The sequence below is a fragment of the Carcharodon carcharias genome, chromosome 4, assembly GCF_017639515.1.
Source record: "Carcharodon carcharias isolate sCarCar2 chromosome 4, sCarCar2.pri, whole genome shotgun sequence".
Lineage (NCBI taxonomy): Eukaryota > Metazoa > Chordata > Chondrichthyes > Lamniformes > Lamnidae > Carcharodon > Carcharodon carcharias.
Window position 1 is genome coordinate 136,670,216 of NC_054470.1, and position 22,020 is coordinate 136,692,235.

Sequence of the window (22,020 nt, forward strand, 5' to 3'; positions counted from 1 at the left end):
CAGGCAGGTGTGGGAGGAGGTTGGTGACGCTGTCAGCACCCATGATGATGTGTGGCGCACAGGCATGCAGTGCCGCAAGAGATTCAATGATTTGCTGCGCTCTGGAATGGTGAGTACCATGTCAGCCTTGGCCATTTGGCCCAGCAAGTAGCCTTAGCCTTTGAGCCCCTCCGCCACTTCTTGCTATCGTTACTGCATTAGGCATTTGGCGCACACTGGGTGGGCAAATGGGTACTGACCATGCTTACATCAGCCTTAGTGGTTGAGGAGAAGATGAGTTCTCTCCGCAGCATATGTTGGTGTTTGTCACATTTGAGTAGTCTGGGGGCAACCAGCAGGGGAGGCTACTAGATATATATTCAGAACTCCAACACATGCCATATTGATGCTGATGAGATGGTGGAAGGGGAGCCTCAAGTGTTGTGGCCAAATGCCATCTGCTGGCATTGGCACCACACCTTGTTGCACCTCCTTGCCATGGGCGCTAAGACCTATGTGCTATTCAAAGTGATGGACACCGAATGTGTCCAAGGTGGCCATTGGGGAAGGGGGTTGCGACCAGCCGTACTATCTTCTGGGGACTGATCACCGGTAGTATGGACAGAAGCTGCTGGAGGCCTCAACTGGGCCAATGTGGTTGGGGTGTGGCGTATGCGTGCAGAGTACATGAGTGATCAGCTCCAACAAATCCTCTTCTCTGTTCTGCAGGCAAAAATTGAACACAGTCAGCATTTACATGCTGTTGGAGCTCCTATGTTAAAATAATGACCTCACCTCAATGAATTTCGGGCTCGACATGATGCTGAACTCTTCTTCCGCCGTCTTCGTCTCCGGGCTCACTTCTTTGGGCAGTCCTCTCCCAGTTCAACGGATCCTTTTACCCATCTCCAATATTCTCCCTCCACCTGGACCCCTCCCTCTGGATTCTTACCTTCTCTCGATCTTTTCATTGAGAACTGTCGGCGCGACATTAGTCGTCTCAATTTCTCTGCTTCTCTCACCCATTCTAACCTGTCTCTCTCTGAACTTACTGCACTCCATTCTCTCAGGTCCAACCCTGACATTGTCATCAAATCCGCTGACAAGGGTGGTGCTGTTGTTGTCTGGCGCACTGACCTCTACCTCACGGAGGCTGAGCGTCAACTCGCAGACACTTCCTCCTACCTCTTCCTGGACCATGACCCCACCAATGAACATCAAGCCATTGTTTCCAGGACTGTCACTGACCTCATCTCCTCTGGGGATCTCCCTCCCACAGCTTCCAACCTGATAGTCGCCCAACCTCGGACGGCCCGCTTCTATCTCCTACCCAAAATCCACAAACAGAACTGCCCCGGTAGACCGATCATCTCAGCTTGCTCCTGCCCCACAGAACTCATTTCTCGTTATCTTGACTCCCTTCTCTCTCCCCTTGTCCAGTCCCTTCCCACCTACATCCGTGATTCCTCTGACACCTTACGTCACATCAACAATTTCCAGTTCCCTGGCCCCAACCGCTTACTCTTCACCATGGACGTCCAATCCCTCTACACCTCCATCCCCCACCAGGATGGTCTGAGGGCCCTTAGCTTCTTCCTCGAACAGAGGCCCGAACAATCCCCATCCACCACTACTCTCCTCCGTCTGGCTGAACTTGTTCTCACGCTGAACAATTTCTCCTTCAACTCCTCTCACTTCCTCCAAATAAAAGGTGTGGCTATGGGTACCCGCATGGGCCCCAGCTATGCCTGTCTCTTTATGGGGTATGTGGAACATTCCTTGTTGCAGTCCTACTCCGGCCCCCTTCCACAACTCTTTCTCCGGTACATCGATGATTACTTCGGTGCCGCTTCATGCTCTCGTCAGGACTTGGAAAAATTTATTAATTTTGCTTCCAATCTCCACCCCTCCATCATTTTCACGTGGTCCATCTCTGACACTTCCCTTCCCTTCCTTGACCTCTTTGTCTCAATCTCTGGTGATAGACTGTCCACCAATATCCATTACAAACCCACCGACTCCCACAGCTATCTCGACTACAGCTCCTCACACCCTGCTTCCTGTAAGGACTCCATCCCATCCTCTCAGTTCCTTCGCCTCCGTCGCATCTGTTCCAATGATGCTACATTCAAAAACAGTTCCTCTGACATGTCCTCCTTCTTCCTTAACCGAGGTTTTCCACCCACGGTCGTTGACAGGGCCCTCAACCGTGTCCGGCCCATCTCCCGCGCATCCGCCCTCACGCCTTCTCCTCCCTCCCAGAAACATGATAGGGTCCCCCTTGTCCTCACTTATCACCCCACCAGCCTCCGCATTCAAAGGATCATCCTCCGCCATTTCTGCCAACTCCAGCATGATGCCACCACCAAACACATCTTCCCTTCACCCCCCTTATCAGCATTCCGTAGGGATCACTCCCTCCGGGACACCCTGGTCCACTCCTCCATCACCCCCTACTCCTCAACCCCCTCCTATGGCACCACCCCATGCCCACGCAAAAAATGCAATACCTGCCCCTTCACTTCCTCTCTCCTCACCGTCCAAGGACCCAAACACTCCTTTCAAGTGAAGCAGCATTTCACTTGCATTTCCCCCAACTTAGTCTACTGCATCCGTTGCTCCCAATGTGGTCTCCTCTACATTGGAGAGACCAAACGTAAACTGGACCGCTTTTCAGAACACCTGCGGTCTGTCCGCAAGAATGACCCAAACCTCCCTGTCGCTTGCCATTTCAACACTCCACCCTGCTCTCTTGCCCACATGTCTGTCCTTGGCTTGCTGCATTGTTCCAGTGAAGCCCAACGCAAACTGGAGGAACAACACCTCATCTTCCGACTAGGGACTTTACAGCCTTCCGGACTGAATATTGAATTCAACAACTTTAGGTCGTAAGCTCCCTCCCCCATCCCCACCCCCTTTCTGTTTCCTCCTTCCCCTTTTTTTTTTCCAATAAATTATAAAGATTTTCCTTTTCCCACCTATTTCCATTATATAAAAAAAAACCCACTAGAGCTATACCTTGAGTGCCCTACCATCCATTCTTAATTAGCACATTCGTTTAGATAATATCACCAACTTTAATTTTAACACCTATGTGTTCTATTGTAGTTGACATCTTTTGATGATCTGCTTCTATCACTGCTTGTTTGTCCCTACAACCACACCCCCCCAACACCCCCCTCCACCTCTTTGTCTCTCGATCTCTCCGCCCCCCACACACACACCTTAAACCAGCTTATATTTCAACTCTTTCTTGGACTTGAACGCAAGTTCTGTCGAAGGGTCATGAGGACTCGAAACGTCAACTCTTTTCTTCTCCGCCGATGCTGCCAGACCTGCTGAGTTTTTCCAGGTAATTCTGTTTTTGTTTTGGATTTCCAGCATCCGCAGTTTTTTTGTTTTTATAAAGAAACATGATGCCCTGGATAAGTCAAATTCCAAGTAAGCTTTCTTAACTTTGGTACTTTGAAGACAGCAGCTTGAGACATAGATGCTAAAGGCTTTTTCACACTTGTAAGATCTTAAAAATGCCTTCCCTTACAAACAAACAAGTCTCTTCTTTAAACATATCTTCCTCTTTGAATGCAAATACTCATTGTTTCACTGTGTCTTTGGATAATAAAACTTAGTGCTGTGAGCGGGTTTTATCAGTAATCTTTGGGAGAAATAAATACACTGTTTCTAAACTTCACCTGGTAGGTGACACATTTCACTCCTCCTTTGAAAACAATCCAGGCTGGTTCATTTAGAAATGTAAATGTTCCCTTGACACCCATGTTTCTGAACTTTCCCATGTTTACCTAATTAACATTTCAAACCCAACCTCTCTTCTTAGATCAAAGCACCCAGGCTAATTCAATTAAATCTCACACACATACACGCAAGGACACATCCCACTAGAACTCTATTTTACAATAAATCCATTAATATTCCCTTTATCTTTTCTCTAGTGATAATGATCATTCTAACGTCATCACTCCCTTTTGTTTCTCAACTATTTTTGGGATGCTTTGTCTTCTACCAAGAAGATGGATACAAAATATTTGCTCAAAGTTCTGTTATTTCCTCATTTCCCATTATCAATTCTCCAGCCTCGCCCTCCAAGGGATCATTGCACACCTTCGTGTTATGGATGGGGTAAGAGAAAACTGCTGAAATCCCAGTTTCCTTCCCGACTGTCTGTGACCTGTAAGCTTTTGAAAGGAAGGTGTGTATATTTTAACCCCTGAGCGTGTGGACAATTTGAATAATCAGCAGCAAGCATTCCTTGATTAAACAAACGATTATTGTCCATTTAGTTGGGGGGAGGGGGGTAGGTCTTTTGGTGCAGTGTTAGCATCCCTTCCTCTGCAGCAACTCCAGGTGCAAGTCCCACTTCAGGACTTGATGGCCATGGAAGGTGCGTTCATAACGTGGCCAAACAAGTTGATCATCAGCCTGTAAATCCTTCTAACATGCCTGATGGCAGGCAGTAAGGGCAAAGGGTTCCTGGTCAGCCATACTACTGAAGGCAGCAGCAAACAACTGCAGTATTTTGCTAACCATAATCATGGACCAGTCCAATGCAAGTCCATGGTGACTAACACCCTCATAGGGCATAGTACAAGGAGGAGGAAGATTGTTTATTCAAGCACTCACTCTGAAATCTATCACTATGCCATTCACTCATACACAATCACATACACAAACACACTCCAGGAAAGTGCAGCCGGAGGGAACAGTGCACTTTTACATTTTTTTTAAAAAAACAGTTAATAATTCACGTGGCCATCTGGTTCTGGAGAAGCTATGTGCAGACCCACTGGAAGAACTTCTTCACTCCTGAAGTGTAGATTAGGCGAGTTCAACAGCAGAAACCATGCACTGAAGTCATTTTCAGGACTCCCTCAATGTGGTGGATTTCCTGCAGATCATGCAGTTAGTCGATTATAGTCTCGTTGCCAGGTGGTCAGTTTGCTTAAATGGTGTACTCAAAATGGAACAGGCTTGGAGACCTTTGGATGTTCCAGCCTCTTTCCTACTGTCTTGTTTGCTGCTCCCTTTCTGCTGACAGCATTTAAAAGATTAAAAGGGACAAACATGACTACTCCACCATGTGACTCCTCAGACTAGTTTCTTTACCAAATATGGTGGTGGTCTTGGGTTGAAACATAGAAAATAGGAGGAGTAGGTAATTCTGACCTTCGAGCCTGCTCCAGCATTCAATATGATCGTGGCTGATACTCTATCTCAACGTTGTACTCCTGCGCTCTCCCCATACCCCTTGACACCTTTGGAGTCCAAGATTCTAATTCCTTCTTAAATACATTCAGTGGCTTGATCTCCACAGCGTCCTGTGGTAGAGAATTCCACAGGTTCACCACCCTCGGAGAGAAGTTTCTCCTCATCTCAGTCCTAAATGGTCTACCCCGTATCCCGAGACTGTGACCCCTTGTTCTAGACCCCACCCCCAGCTAGAGGTTCGCAGCCTGTGCCACTTCCTGACCCTTTTTCTCACTTCTTTCCAGCTTGTGGCTTCCCTCCTACAAGTCAAAGGTGTTTTTCCTGCCCTCTTGCTGCTTATCTCCAGGGCCCTTGTTCACAAAAAGGTTCAGAAGCTAGACAGTTTGAGTGAGTGGGTATAGGTAATTAAGCAAAATAAAGTTGTGAATTCACTCCTTATTGTAGAACTTAAGCACATAATCTGGGCTAACACTTTAGTGCAACACTGAGAAAAAGCTGCATTGTTGGAGGTACTAGATTTTGGTTAAGACACTGAACCAAGGCCTGTCTGCTGATGATACCAATATAAAAAAAGGTCCTGTGGCATTATTCAAGGAACAGTAGGAAGTTTTCCCCAATTGCCCTAGCCAACTTTCCTCAATGCTGATTGATTGAGAACAGATAAATGAATTGCGTATCTCATTTGTCCTTCGTGGAGCTTTGTGGTGTACAAATTGGCTACCACATTTGACATTTTGAAAAGCAGTTTACAGTAAGCCCCCATTTTAAGTTGCCTTCTTTAAAGTCGTTCAGTTTTAACGTCAGTTAATGAAGCCCGTATTCCAGTTTAGCACCGGAAGTTTGTTGTCTTGTGTCAGGCTTGACGTAGGACCGCAAGACCGGAAAGGCAACTACAACTTTAAGTGAGGACTCACTGTATTAGATTTCAAGATTTTTGAAATAGCCAGGGAGCAAACTTTGCTGCATAAGCTTTGCTTTTACTTATGATGATGGTTAATGACAATTATAGTGTAAAGCACTGTTAGTCAATTGAAACTAAGAGAACAAGGAAAAAAAGAACAAAAGCACTGTGTTCTTGTTTCAAAGAATCCAATTTGGAAAAAAAAACTATGTAAAAGCAAAATTAAACCAGCTAAAAAGATAAAGTTTTCAATATCATTTTGCCTAATCAATAGGACTTACCTGTGCAAGGAAATAAATGCAGTCTAGCTGAGTAAGTAGTTTGACAAGGGCTTCTTTTTCAGAATGTTTGAATCCTGTCAACTGTATTATAGGATTCTGTGCTAGTCCAGCCATCTGTGCATAAAAACTATAATTAGCAGTACACAAGATCACATTTATTCTTTTGTGAATGTCAAATGTTTTTGGTGGGGAAGTATATTATAGAACAAACATACAGTTATGAGGTCAAAACCAGGTGATGTTTGCAGATGAAGTAGGATTAGAGGGCAATTCTACCAAGATATGCAAGTGCAAGATTTTTAATAAGTTTCAGATAGATTAATATAAAAATACATGCTTAATCCCCAATTAAAAATAAATATGCTGTCCCTATTTTTGTTTAGTACTTTAAAGGTTGACTAAAGAATGTCTTTCGTTTTTGTACAGGCTGAGGCAATACAGCACCACCATTGGAGAGAGGTTGCATTTATACTGAGAAGTTAAGGTGGATAGTTTGTATCCATATTCGTAATGGAAAAAAAGTTAACCCAGTATAATTACAGAAGCAAGGTTTGTAAACTTAACATGTCTATAGACAGATGATGTTTTTAAAAATTAACTTGGAATACAGTAGTGTATTTCATATCCTCTGGACACCCCAAAGCACTTTACAGCCAATGAGTTATTTTTGAAGTGTACACACTTGCTTAGCCAATTAACACAGCAATATTTCATATACAGCAATATGAGTGATTGATTAATCTATTTTTGGTGGTGGTGGCTGAGAACAAGTGTTGGCCAGAATATTGAGAAATTCTCCCATCATTTCTCTAATAGTATTATGAGATGCTACATGTTATGTATCTGAGAGACTGCGTGCTTTGGAGATGGTGGCCCGGGGTGTGGTGGGGGAGGGGGGGGGAGATGCGAAGAAGATGACAAGGTCCCCTAAAAGGACTACAGAAGTCATGATGTGGGAGCAGTGTTTGCAGCAACAGCAGGACTAGGTCCAGCCGGAGCATTAGATAAGGCAGGAAGAATCTTCACAGCCATCTCAAACCTCTCCTCTGCATTTTAATCTCCAAACCACCTGGACTTGATGGGTGTGAGTGATTGAAGAAGTGTGAGGAAGTGTTTGCATGTTTCATGGTTTTCACTCACCCTCACATACCTGTACACATTCACAGTGGGCGTAGATGAGGTTGAGTGATTGAGCACCCTGAGACGGAGTGAGCTGGACACACACTCACTAATGGTCATCTTCATTAATTACTCATTTAAAAAAAATAGCAATTTATTGCTTTGACATTTTTTATTTTTGCTCAGCAAGTTGTTTCTTCTCTTCAAACCTCACCTTCTATTTTGAAATTCATGGTTAATGTTGTGCTCAACCTCATCTTTCCAAAATTTGCTCACTGGCCCCTTGAGTGAGGGAAAAAAAAAATGAAATGTGGCCCCTCGCATGCAAAGGTTGGACAACTGGTATCTATTAGGACAGGGTGGGAAGCACATAATGAATAGAGAACAGGGTGTTTCATGAGCCGAATTCTAAGCTAGCAATTTGGTGTAAGTGGGAATTCAGTGCAGAGGGTGAAGGAGGTGCTGTTTTTTAATTCTTTTTTGTTTTACTTCCAGTAGCTGGAGAGCATTCTTCTTTTCCCTGCAGGCTAGGAGACTGTAATTTGCTGTTATTTTAGCTAACTAACTTGGTGACTAATTAACTAAGCAAAGAAAATATGGTTAGATAGTCAAAGCAAGGATGGTGGCATACCACAACTGCGACATGTGGGAATCTGTGCACAGTCCCAGACAATATGCGTGGTAAGCATCTGCAGTTTGAGCAACTTCAACTCAGAATTGCTGAGCTGGAATCAGAGTTGCAAAAATTGGGGTATCAGGGAGGAAGGGGCAAGAGTTACCCGAACACTTTCAGAATGCAGTCATACCCCTTAGGTTAAGTAGAGCTTTACAGTTGGTCAATGGTCAGAGATGGGGGAATGTGACAGTGATTCAGGCAGGTATGGGGATCCAGCACGTAGTGATGGATGAGTCTCAGACCTTGACCGAGAGGTACAAGGTACTTGCTACTTATGCAGATGAGAACAGAGATTGCAGGTGAACAAACTGACCATGGCATCATGTGCAGGACATCATTCAAGTGGGTGGAGCAAAAAAAAAAGCAGTAGTGATGGGGAAGATAAAATTGGGGGGGGGAAGCAGATACTATTCTCTGCAGCTGTGAGCAGGAACTCCAGAGGTTGTGTTGCCTGCCTGGTGCTAAGGTTAAGGGCATCTCCACGTGGTTAGGAGGCGAACTTTGAGTGAGAATGGGAGGATTCAGTCGTTGTGGTCCACAAAGGAACCAATGACATAGGTAGAACTAGGAATAATGTTCTGCTGAGAGTTTGTGGAGTTACGGACCAGATGAAAACACAGAACCTCAAAAGATAATCATCACTGGGCAATTACCTGAACATGGGTTGATTGACACTCGTCAAGCAGCTAAGAGAATTAAGCACATGGCTTAAAGATTGGTGTTTCGTGGGGCATGGCACTAATACACAGGAAAGAGGGAGATGTTCTGTTGGACCCTTCTTCAGGAGAAGGGTCATATGGACTCGAAACGTCAACTCTGTTTCTCCACAGATGCTGTCAGACCTGCTGAGTTTTTCCAGCATTTTCTGTTTTTGTTTCAGATTTCCAGCATCCGCAGTATTTTGCTTTCATCTTAGATATACTGTTGGGATGGTTTCACTTAAATTGGGCTGGATCACCGGCCTGGCGAATAGCATAACCAGGACTGTGGATGGGGCGAAACACCAGCAAAAAAAAAAATTGAACAAATGGTGGCAGAAATGAAGCTAAATGGTTTGGATCTAATATTTACACATACATGGTTACAAGGTGACTGAGGTTGGGAAATAAATATTCCAGGATACACAATGGCCCAGATCTTCCAATCTCTGGGTAGTCAGAGACCATAAGTACTGCGGATCCATCAGAAGTCCAAACATAAGGGGCTGTGGGAATTTCCCAGGAAGTTTGAACTGCTTATGGGCAATTCCCCTGCTCTCTGGGACCCTCTGAAAGTCTCGAATTCTGAGTTAGAGGTTGGGGACATCCAACAGTTATGACTTATTTGGATAGTTACCCAGGAAATGTTAGACAGAAAAAATCCTAGTCAAACTCCAAGGTAACAACACAATCAGCTCCAACCACATCCCCTTCCTCCCCCCACACCCCAAAAAAATCACTCACACTGACCCCTCTGATGACCTGACTAGGCCCCAACCCAAGTTCCCTCTCCCCATTAACCCCACTCCTATGTCACCGACCCCCCCCCCCCCAACCCCCGGTGACCTAGCCCAACCAACCAATGACCTGACAACCCCTTCCGACTCAACTAGCCCCCAGTCCACCCCCACCCCCTTAACAGCCCACTTCCTAGGACTCCAAAAGAGACAGGTGCAGAGATAAAGAGGTGCTGGCTATAATTTTCCAAAATTTGTTAGATTTGAGAATGGTCCCAGTAGATTGGAAAGGAGGAAATGTAATGTCACTATTCAAGAAAGGAGAGAGAGGGGGAAATTGGGAACTACAGGCCAGTTAGCACTTTCCTGATGACTGATATCAGGCTAAGTGCTGGAATCCATTATTAATAATATTAGTAATATAATAATCTAAGTCTTAACAAGGCACTTAGAAAATCATAGAATGGTCAGACAAAGTCAACACGATTTTACGAAAGGGAAATAGTATTTGACAAATATAGTTTTTTGAGCATATAGATAAAGGGGAACCTGTAGATATAATATACTTGGATATCCAAAAGGCATTCAATAAGATGTTGCACAAAAGTTTAACATACAAAATAACGGGTAATATAATAGCTTAGATAGGGGATTGGCTAATAGGAAACAAAGCATAGGGCTAATCAGGCCATTTTCAAATTGGCAGGCAAGCTGTGCTGCAAGGTTCAGAGCTGGGGTCTCAGCTATTTACAAGAGGTCTTGTGGCTCAGTATGCAGCAGCCTGAGTCAGGAGCTCAAGTCCCACTTCGGGACTTATTAGCCACAAATTGAGGGTCCATGACATGGTTCACCATGTTGACTACTTATCCTTCCAACGCTTCCCCATAGGGAAAAAAAATTGGGTGAAGATACAAAACTCTGTTTCTTTATCTAAATTTAACGACAATACAAAGCTGGGAACACAAGCTGTTAGGACACAAAGAGGCTGCAAAGATATATATAGATGAAGTGAGTGGGCAACAAGGTGGCAGATGGAGTACAAGTTAAATGAGAGGATATTCTCTTTGGTTGTAATAATAGAAAAGCAACTTTTTCAAAAACAAGACCTGAAACTTGTAAACGTTGATGTTCGAAGGGTCTTGGGTGTACTTGTACAAAGAACAAAGTCAGCATGCAAGTACAGCAGACAAATAGGAAGTCAAATTACATGTTGGCTTTTTTGCAAGGGGATTGGAGAACAAGAATGAAGAAATCATGCTACAATTGTACAGGGCTTTGGTGATCCCACAGCTGGAGTACTGTATGAAGTTTTGGCCTCCATATTTAAGGAAGGAAATCTCTGCATTGGAGGTAGTATATCTAAGGTTCACTAATTTGGTCCTTGGAATGAGGGTTGTCCTATGAGAAGCTGAGTAAATTGGCCCTACACTCTCTGAGATTAGAGAATGAGGTAATTTTATTGAAATATACAAGATTCTGAAGGGGTTTGACAGGGTAGACACTTGTTTCCCTTGGCTGGGGACTCCAGAGCACAGTGTCTGCATAAGGAGTCAATCATTTGGGACCAAAATGAGAAATATCTTGAGGGCTGCAAATCTTTGGAATCATGTATCCCAGGGGTTACAGATGCTCTAGCATTAAGTGTATTTAAAAAGGCTGAGATAGACAGGTCGCTGGTCTCTCAGGGAATCAAGGGACATGCAGGAAAATGGAGTGGAAGCAGAAGATCAGCCATAATTGTACTGAATGGTGGAGCAAGCTTGAGAGGCTGTATGGTCAACTCCTGCTTTTCTTACTGTCAAGTTGACAGGTAAGAGAAGCTTAGATGAGCGTTTCAGCAGATTAACTGTGGCAGGGGCAAAGTCAGATGATGTTATAAAGGTGGGAAAGGTCACAGATCTGTTCAGAAGTTCATCACAGGGTCCAATATGGAACCAGGGTTACAAACTGTCAAGCTAAGTCTCCGAGTTGTCAGGGAGAAAGATAATGGGATGAAATTTTACGACTCCTCCCGCCGGCACGATTTTCCAATCCGGCCGGAGTCTATAGACTTTTCAACGACTCGTCGCATTTTCCGGGCCCGCAAAAATTCCGACCATGGAGTTCGTGCTTGGGTAACTCAGCGGGACAACAGAGGGAGCATATTCAACACAAAAACAAAAATAAAAATACCTGGAAAAACTCAGAAGGTCTGACAGCATCTGCGAAGAGGAACACAGTTAACGTTTCGAGTCCGTATGACTCTTCAACAGAACAGGGAGCATATTTTTGTACTGCGAAGAGGATTTAACTGACCATACATAAATAGAAACAGATTATAGGCGATATGCGTATTTGCGGATGGAAATCTATAAACCTCTGGATATTACCTTTGTCTTTACAATGAACAGGAACAAGCCATCCTCATGTTTACCCCGTCAGTCGGTTACCTCAAGTCCTCCCACCTGTGCAAGAAAGGTATTACAGCAACCGCTGGCAGCACAAGTTCATGTGAATGAATTGCTCAGATCAAGCCCGCGCTCAAGGCCGTTGCTTTCCACATCTACACCAATCCCTCGCGCCAAACTGCTAACAATTCCGATCGCCTCCACTACTTAACACGCTGGTGGCAAAAAAAGACACATACAACAAATAGAAAATAAGGCGGAATTATTTATTTAACTACAGCTAAATTTAAGCAACCAACAGTGATTTGAGGCATTTTGTATTTTTCCACGAAGCTTATTTTTAAAACAAATTAATCACCCCCTCCCCCCCATTGCTCCCAAGGTAGTACAGCCTGGTCACGTGCCATCCGGGCTTTGGGAATGACGCTAACGTCTCTGGGCGACGCGCGTTTGTAAACAGGTTGGTGAAGCTTAAAGGCAGGAATTTGGGGCAAGGCCACGTTGTCGCATGTAAGTCTTAACTCAAGGGATATCTGCTATCTTATTCTCACCTCCCTTCAGTGCCGGTATATCGCATACGGTTAATGACCCCGCTCCAGGAGTTGGTGCTGTTTCACTATTCTGTGCGTGAGTAGCAGCACAATCGATGCTTGTGGGATGTTACAGTGATTATCGTCAAATACAAACCCAGACCTGCGAATGGACAAATAGCGAATGTAGTCTTTTGTTATTTACAAACAAAGCTTTTTTTCCAATTGCGGAGAAATGATTTTCTATTTTTTGGTATCAGGCCTCACTGAGCATGTAATATATACAATGTAGTAATGGAAGGATGTTACAACAGGGTTTTACTTTTACTCGTTCCCTTCGGTTGAGTAGCAAAACCGTTCTCTCTGTTATGTTTGTTTTTAAGATAGTCTAATGTTGTTTTAGGCCTTAGTTGTTACGTGATTGAACATGGTAGAACTAATTGAAACAAAGTACTCGAGTTGACGCCTGAATTTTGTCTGCTCAAAACCAACCCATCTACTGTTAAAACCCTCATCAGTGCTTTTGTTAGATCCAGATCCGTCGATTCCAGCTCTCATTTTCAACTTTTCATCCTATGTAAACATGAGCTCATCCGAAACTCTGCCCATATCCTAACAGACAAGAAGTCTTGTTCACCCATCATTCCTGTGTTCCTATGTTGTTGGTTCTTATTCTGGCAGCACCTAATTTTTAAAATTCTCTTGCTTGTGCTCAAATCCTTCTATGGCCTTGTCTCCTTATCTGCTGCAATTCCTCTGAACTTAGAACTCTAAATCTGGATTCTTATGCATCCCCAGTTTCCCACAGAAGCATTATCAAACAAAATTTGACACCAGGCCACATAAGGAAATATTAGGACAGGTGGACAAAGCTTGGTAAAAGAAGTAGGTTTAAGGGGTTAAAAAAAAGAGCAAAGTGGAGAGGTTTGAACAATAAATTCCAGATTTTGGGGCCTAAATAGTGAGGGTGCCACCAATGACTTTGGGATGCAAATAGTGGATGTGCAAGGGATCAGAATTGGAGGATTGCAAAAAAGGGTTGTAGCACTGGAGAAGGTTAGAGAGGTTGGAAAGTGCAAGGCCATGGAGAAATTTGAAAAGAATGAAAATTTTAAACTTGAGGTGTTACCAAGCTGGAACTCTGTGTAGGTCAGTGAGTTGAGGGGTAATGGATGATTGGATCTAGGTGCAAGTTGTCATTCTCAAAGGCAATTAGAGATGGCCAGTAAATGCTGGAATTGCCAGTCATGCTCACAACCCACGAATGAATTGTTTAAAAATGTGGGCAATAGCATTTTGGATGAACTCAGGTTCACAGAATGAGCAAGCTGAGCAGCTGACCTGAAAACCATGAAATAGTTGAGTCTAGAAATAACCAAGACATTGATGTGGGGTTCAATAACAGTTGAGCTGTGATAGGGATGACGTTAAAGGCAGTGATTGAGTGGGCATGGTGTCAGAAGCTTATTGGTCAGAAAGGACACTCTTAGCAATTTGATTCTGATACCAAAATATGGTTTGCAGCCATAAATTTATTTATTGTGTTTGCCCAAGTTCAGACATATATGCTGTTTTTAAGCAGCAGACATACAGAGAAACAAGTTATTACCCCCTTCCTTTCCCTGGGTAGACACATAAGCTTTATCGCCCCTTTTGAACCTGACTCTTCCTACAATGTGTTAAAGAAAAGCTTAGGGTTTTCACAAACAAAGTCTTTGGAATACATTTAGTGCTGATTCATTGTGTCATGTCAAGTGTTAACATAAAACAAGATTCCAACAAGGAAGCATTTCTGTCAAAATAACGCGAACCTGTTATTCCTTAAGTCTCCATTGTTCCACCTATCTCCAAACTGTCTCGGCTATCCCACAATGCAGTCATGAAAATATATAAGTCACACACCCTGTGCCTTCAGTAAACACTTAAATAACAGTGATGAAAGCAAAATACTGTGGATGCTGGAAATCTGAAACAATAACAAAAAATGCTGGAAAAACAGCAGGTCTGGCACAGCATCTTTAGAGTCATAGGGACTTGAAACGTTAACTCTTATTTGTTTCTCTCTCCACAGATGCTGCCAGATCTGAGTTTTTCCAATATTTTTTGTCTTTATTACTTAAACAACAGTACCAGCTAAATTTCACCCTGACATATTAAACCCTGAAGTATCCTGGAAGGAACAACTTTTAACCTTTTCATTATTTCTATCTTCAGTACAAATCTACAAACTATCCATAACTAAAAGAAAGCAGAAACTTTAATCATAAGAGATGAGACCCAATCCTAATCCTATGTATAAATGTATACAGTGCCATAGTTGCAAATGTTGTGGTTCAGCCTTACACAGTGACCAGGAAGCAGGCTGGAGTTGGTGGCAATGGAATGGTGTTTGAAGTGGGAACAAGGACAAGGAATTTGATCTTTTCAATATTTAGGTAGAGAAAATTTCTGCTCATCCAGTGCTGTATGTCGGACAAGCAGTGTGACAAATCAGGCAGTGGAGGTGCAGAGAGAGGTGGTGATGAGGTAGAGCTGTGCGACATCAGCGTTCATGTGGAACCTGACATGTTTTTGCTGCCTGCATAGAGATGCGAAATAGGAAGGGGCCAAAGGTAGATCCTTGGGGGCTTCTGGATTACTAGTCCAGTGAGGCAGTGGCATGGTGGTATTGTCATTGGACCAGTATTCTAGAAACCCAGGGTAATGCTCTGGGGATCGCGGTTTCAATCCCACCCAGCAGCAGATGGTGAAATTTGATTTCAATAAAAATCTAGAATTAAGAGTCTGATGATGACTATGAAACCATTGCCAGTTGTTGTTTAAAAACCCATCTGGTTCACTAATGCCCCTTAGGGAAGGAAATCTGCTCATTGATAATGAGCATATCAATAAGATTTTTAACCTTCAAAGATTACACAAACACAGCTTTGATGATAAATGGTAGCTGTCATAAACAAAATCTAACTTCCCAATTTTAACAGCACAAGCAATAGCTTTATTACTTGTATGAATAATCAGTATTTGGATTTCAAACATAACTTCTGAAGTTCTATACAAGAAGTTAACAATCATATACTTTGAACATTAATTCTGTAATTTAGATGGAAGGACATGACTTCTGTAATCTGATAGATTAATTGATGTTAGCATCAGTGGGATACAATAAGAATCCCTGTGGAAGTGGTGACAGTTGATTCTTACTGTTGTTTGATGTATGGATCTCTGACTTTAGTTAAATAAATTATTGGCTAATTTATTAGTTCTCTTTAAAATTATTTGGTGTACAGATTAAAGTATGCTTAGTTCAAACATGCTTTCAGCAAGTTCTTGCATTTTTGCCTATTACATTACATTACACAAAAACAGGCCATTCGATCCTACTAGACTCTCCAGTCCTAAACTCTATGTGAGCCTCTTTCCACCCTACCCCTCTATTCTCTTGTGCTTCATCTATACATCAAACCTTCCCTTAGATGCATCAATGCTACCTGTTTTCAGCCAGTTGGAGTTGAATTTCCCTGACTCAATGGCAATCACCTGAGAAGCGGGAGGGCTGGCAAAATGGCAGCGGGAGTTGTCATGAGGGAAGCCCATCTGCCACTGTGCCATATTGCCAGTGGCAGTAAAGTTGGTCACTTGGCTGCCCACTGGATGGCCTTTGAGCCACTGAAGTCACAAACCAAGGGCCATCATGGGCATTTTGCCTATGTTGTGACAACATGCTACTGGGTGGGCAGCCCACTGGGTGAAAACTGTTAGCCTCACTGTGGGTTCTGGGGTTTATTGGCGGGGGGTGGGGGCGTATCTCCCTTATGGGCACTTGGCCAATGGAGGCCCACCCAACTGAATAGAATGGCTGTCTCTGAGGCAGTAGTACTGCTGGTGGTGAGTGACACCATTTCCCTCCCCCACCTACCCAGATCATTGAGGTCTGCTAGAGCTGATATTACTGAGTTGATGTCCCTTTTGATTGGGGCGGTAGCTCTTGGGGAAACGTCTTTAATTGGATTGCAGCCTTGCAACAACCACTTAATTGTTCATTACTGGTCATGATAGGTTCTGCCACTGCTCAAGCAGGGTCACATCACACCTTTGGCCCTGGTAGCCGAAATTCAAGTTAAGCAGCAAAATTCAACCCCTCTACGTGGCAATGAGTTCCACATTCTCACCACCTTCTCCAAAGAAATTGCTCCCAAGTTCTTTATTTGATCTGGTACTGGCTATCCAATATGTGTTCCACTTGTTCTGGACTCTTGTACCCTGTTTAATCATTCCCAATTCTTGTAGTTTCTTTCTTGTTTTTGCTTGCCGCCTTTGTCCTTCACTTACCATACTTTTTTCACTTTTACTGAGTTCCTTTGCTATTCCAGTCCTTTTATTTAAGAGTGATGGCTTAAATGGTTAAACTGCTAGAACTGAAAAGTAGCTTCGTGCAATCTAGTCAACTACAATAAAAATTACTTCTCCATGTGTTTTAATATTTCCAGTTAAAACTATAATTCTTGTTCTTTAAACAGTCAACGTCCAGTTATTGTTATCTCACTAAACCTCTTGCTCGTGCAATTGGCAAGCAGTATTTAATCCAGGCAATGGTCGGGGGGTCTTGCCTGCCATTGGAGAGCCAGTGAGCGCCCCACGTCACATCTTCTGGGGAAGGGCTGTGTATTAAGTGACAATCAGGCACTTCAGTGGCCAGCAGCCGGCATTACCCGATGTCAACGAACTTGTGGGCATAAATCCTGCTCCTCGAGAACAGCTGACCAGTCGGGTTGGCAGCTCATCATTGCTGTCAGTGCCACCAGGAGTGCTGGCTCTTGCCGGTAAAGCAACCACCAGAGGCCCAGAATCAGCAAGGAACCCAGGTCACGGCCGCGTGAGGGCAGGGTGGATGTCATGAGAGTGGGAGGAGAGGGATCAGCAGCAAGGGCAGGGGGTGGCTCTCAACAGACTTGCCCTTCCCAATGCTACATCTCTCAATAAGGCGCTGAATGCCTGACAACAAGGATCCCATCTCTCCCGAGAGCTCACAGGCAAGCATGACAGGGTTTGCTTTTTAGGCTTCCTGCATGATGACTGCCCCACCCACCACTGGTTGAATATCAGCAGCGGCAGGATGAGGCCCTTAAGTGGACATTAATTGACCACTTAAGGGCCACAATTGGCAGTGGATGTGGGAAGGCCATCCATGAGCCTGCCTGCTCTGGACTTAATTGGGTCAGAAGTCGGAAGGTGGCAGAGTCCCAACGTGGCACCGTCCCACCCAATTAAATGACCTCCCCCTGCCCAACCTCAAAATTCACCTCGGGGAAACCTTAAAATTCCCATTATGCCTGAGAACGCTAGCATGGTTGCATACTATTGCTGATAAACTTGTCTGTAGGATTCAGATGCAAAGTGTGAATCTGTGTGAAGTTGGAATTTTTAAAAAAAATTTGGGAATATGGAGGAATTCTGTAAAGAAGGCAGTGAGTGAGTGTGTGTAATTAAACTTGGGGAAGGTTAGTAAAGACAGCTTGTCTATGGGAACAGAGATGGAGGATTAAAGTGATTGATGCATGTAATGGGAGGCTATGGTGAAGTTGGTTGTAAGAGTAAATAGGTTGGGTTTGAAATTTGCATTATAACGTAAGTAGGAACATGACTTTTCAGTTGTTTCAAAGGGAGCTTAGAAGTGACAAGGGCTTTTACAACTTGCAACGGTTTCACAAGTAAACAAGGGAAGGTTATTAAATTTTATTTTACTCAAAAGTGGAAGCAATAGGAAGACATGAAAAATTTTTATATTTAGAAAAAAATTGAGATCAAAGAGGTGCTGAGAACAATGGAGTCTAAGATCAAATGGGAAAAGGATATTTAAGGAGAGATGTTTAGTTGAGTTGTGTTGGCTGTGTGGGGGAGATGTCCTGAGACCAGCTCTGTGCTGAGAAAAGTTGTGAATTTGAAACAGCCATCCAGTTTCTAGCCAGAGAAGTTTTTTTTTTCAAAAAGCAGTCTGTTTTCTGAACCTTTCTTTCTGGGATTTCCATAGCAGAGTGGAAGAGAGTGAGAAGTCATGTGGTATACCTGTTACTAAAGTGACAGCAGTTTTGACAGGGTGATGTTACTGGATTTTTATTGTTAAAAATCTATAAGGGACCTGTTGCCTAGCTGTTTACTTGTGTATTTTGACCAAGTGGACTTTTTGGGGAATGTTTTGTAAGATTGTTTAACTGTGTAATTTTAATCTTGTGTGTTTAAGTGTTTTTTCTTTTTGTTAATAAATCTTTAATTTTAAAATTGTAAAAGTGTTACTGGGATGCTATGCTCCTCGGATTAGTAGTTTTCCTCTTGTTTTTAAGATACAAAAAAAAAGTTATGATCAGGAAAACAAGTTCTCCTCTGCGATTTGGCTTGCTCAGCGAATAATATCAGCTGTGGTCGTAACATCTGACCATCAATGTAGTGGTGAAAAATGCCCGTTTAATCTTACTTGTGTCATTTTAATCATTGCTCTAAAAGCACAATTGAGGTATTGACTTTAATTGCTGCCAGCATCATTTGTAAGAATTGAGCCTTTTATTTAGTGAAACCTTGTAATGGCGATTAATTCAATTGCGGTGGGGAGGGGCATGTTCAGCTTTATTGGTTGGTGGAGATGGGGGATGGCTTTTTAGCAATGTTTGTTAAACTAGTGTGTAAGATGGCAGAAGTTTGATTTTCACTGGATGTAATTTGTACCTTAAGTTCCTTCACGTTCAGTGCTGGCTTAGTTAATTTTAGGTGAATGGCATCAAATGATTCCGGACCCAGAGCAATGTGGTTGACTCATAACTGCCCCCTGAAATGGCCTAGCAAGCCACACAGTTCAAGGGCAATGAGGGATGGGTAACAAATGCTGGCCTTGCCAGTGACACCTACATCCCATGAAAGAATAAAGACCAGCATTTATTGCCTATCCTTAATTGCCCTTAAGAAGTTATGGTGAGCTGTCTTCTCAAACCACTGCAGTCCATGTTGTGTAGAAACTCTCCCTGTGCTGTTTGGAATGGAGTTCCAGTGGCATTGAAGGAATGACGACTATAGTTCCAAGTCAGGATGGTGTGTTATTTGGAGGCATGGGCTTCTTGAGTGCCTGCTGCTCTTGTTGGGCATCTGGAAGGTGCTGTCGAAGAAGCCTTGACAAGTTGCTGTAGTGCTGTAGTACACAGTGCACAGATGGTGAAGGGACCAACTGTTTTGTTGGTGGATGGGGTGCTGATGAAGAAGGTTACTTTGTCCTAGTTGGTGTCAAAATTCTTGTGTTGTTGGAGCTGCACTCATTTTATGCAAGTGGAGAGTATCCCATCACACTACTAATTTGTGTGTTGTAGATAGTGGAAAGGCTGTTGTGAGTCAGGAAGTGAGTCACTCGCTGCAAATAATTTTGACTCTGACCTACTTTTGTAGCTACAATATTTGTCGCTGGTCCAGTTCAGTTTCTGCTCAATGATAATCTGCAGGATGTTGATGGTGAGGGAGGTGGTTAGACTTTCTCTTGTTGGAGATGGTCATTGGCTGGCACTGCGTCGCAGATATTAGTTTTTACTTATCAGCCCATGTCTGAATGTTGTCTAGGTCATGTCGCGTGTGGGCCCAGACTGCTTCATTGTCTGAGGAGTTGAGAATGGAACAATAATCACCAACAATAATCAGTTCAGATCTCATCATAGTAGTTTGAGTATGTGAATTTGAATTCAAAAAATCTGGATATAAAAATGGCTCTGAAGCTGTCAGATTGTTTTAAAGAATCCACTGATTGTTTTGATAATATATATTGGTGATAATTAGTTGTAACTGAGAAAAGATCATTGTGGCTTCTTATAAAAGTGATCCTATTTGGAAACATTTTAAATATGCCATTAATACATAGAAACATATACGGCAAAGAAGAAGGCCATTTGACCCGTCATGCCCGTGCAGCTTGAGAAAGAGCCATCCAGACTAATCCCAGCTCTTGGTCCTTAATCCCGTAGGTTACAGTATTTCAAGTGCATAAACATATATTTTTTAAATGTGATGAGGATTTTTGCTTCTACCACCCTTTCAGACACTGAATTCCAGACTCCCACCACCCTCTGAGTGGGAAAAAAATCTCCTCAACTTCCCTCTGCCCCTGGTTATTGGCCTCTCTGCTAATGGAAATAGGTTCTTCCCATCCAGCCTACCCAGGTCCTTCATAATTTTATGCACCTCAATTAAATCTCCCCTGAGTCTCTTCTGTTCAAAAGTGTGCAACCTCTTGAACGCCTATAACTGCCCTACATTTAAAAATGCTGAATAAAAAGATATTTATCTGCATTATCAAAATTTACGATGCTTATATTTTCAAACAGGAACGGAATTATTTTCTATGAGGAATAGTAGGGGAGAAAGCCACTAGTAGGAGTGCTCATCAGGCTGCCTAAGTAATCACAATGTAGGACAAAGTATACAAGAAAAAATATTGGGTGCTTGTGATAAAGGAACGGCATTAATTATGGGTGATTTTAATCTACATATAAACTGGAAAAATCAGACTGGATGAGGAATTCATAGAATGCTTTTGAGATAGTTTCTCAGTTCTTGAACCAACCAGAGAGCTGGTTATATTCAACTTGGTATTGTGTAATGTGACAGGATTAATTAATGACCTGGGGTAAAGGCACCCCTAGGTAGCAGCGACCACAATATGATTGAATTTTACATATAAGGGAGAAGAGTGGGTCTAGGACTAGTATTTTAAACTTAAAGGCAACTATGTAGGCAGCTGAGCCAGTTGAAGTTAACTGGGACACTAGGCTAGGGGATAGATCAATAGAGAAGCAGTGGCAGACATTTAAGGGGATTTTTCAGAAAACTCTGAGTATATTCCTACTATGAAAAAAATTTCTAAAGGGAGGACTAAACATCCATGGTTAACTAAAGAAGTTAGGGAAAGATTCAACTTAAGGAGAAAGTATATGACTGATAGATGAGTGGCAGGTCAGATGATTGGCCAGAATGTAAAGAACAGCAGAGAACGACTAAAAGGTTAATCAGGAGAAAGAAATTAGCGGATGAGAAGAAGCTAGCTGGAAATGTAAAAACAGCAAGAGTTTCTACAGGTATTTAAATAGGAAAGGAGTAGGTAAAGCGAGTGCTGGTCCTCGAGAAAGTAAGAATGGGGAGTTAATAGCAGATAATAAGGAAATTGCGGATGAAATGAACAAATATTTTGCTTCTGTCTTTACTGTAGAGGATATAAAAATCATTCCAGTAATAGCTATGAATCAGGAGGTGGAGGGGAGAGGGGAATTGGTGAGATTGAAATCACTAGGGAAGTAGTACTGAGAAGCTGATGGAGCTGTGGGCTGACAAGTCTCCGGATCCAGATCTAGGGTCTTAAAGTAGGTGGCTAATGAGGTGTTAGATGCGTTGGTGTTAATTTCCCAACATTCCCTAGATTCTGGAAAGACTCCAATAGACAGAAAAGTAGCAAATATAACCCCTCTA

At 43.0% G+C, this 22,020-nt stretch overlaps 2 protein-coding genes across 3 annotated transcripts in view; one reads left to right on the plus strand and one right to left on the minus strand.

The window, feature by feature from the left end:
• slf1 (SMC5-SMC6 complex localization factor 1) overlaps positions 1–7,607 on the minus strand; it is a 72,717-nt gene extending 65,110 nt beyond the window's left edge. The window contains exons 1-2 of the mRNA XM_041187076.1: positions 7,535–7,607; positions 6,385–6,498 (exon numbers count right to left, since the gene is read on the minus strand). Coding sequence (XP_041043010.1) covers positions 6,385–6,498 — 114 coding nt within the window. The 5' untranslated portion in view covers positions 7,535–7,607. The remainder of the gene's footprint in view (positions 1–6,384; positions 6,499–7,534) is intronic.
• A 4,812-nt stretch (positions 7,608–12,419) lies between these two features.
• The window catches only part of kiaa0825 (KIAA0825 ortholog), a 608,024-nt gene continuing 598,423 nt past the window's right edge, over positions 12,420–22,020 (plus strand). Inside the window, exon 1 of one of the 2 annotated variants that reach the window (XM_041185961.1) lies at positions 12,420–12,511. Coding sequence is in view for 1 of the 2 variants with exons in the window: in XM_041185962.1 (XP_041041896.1) it covers positions 12,586–12,624 (39 nt within the window). In the remaining variant the exon portion in view is untranslated. Of the gene's footprint in view, positions 12,512–12,535; positions 12,625–22,020 lie in introns of those variants that run through there. The other variant, XM_041185962.1, reaches the window with a different exon arrangement.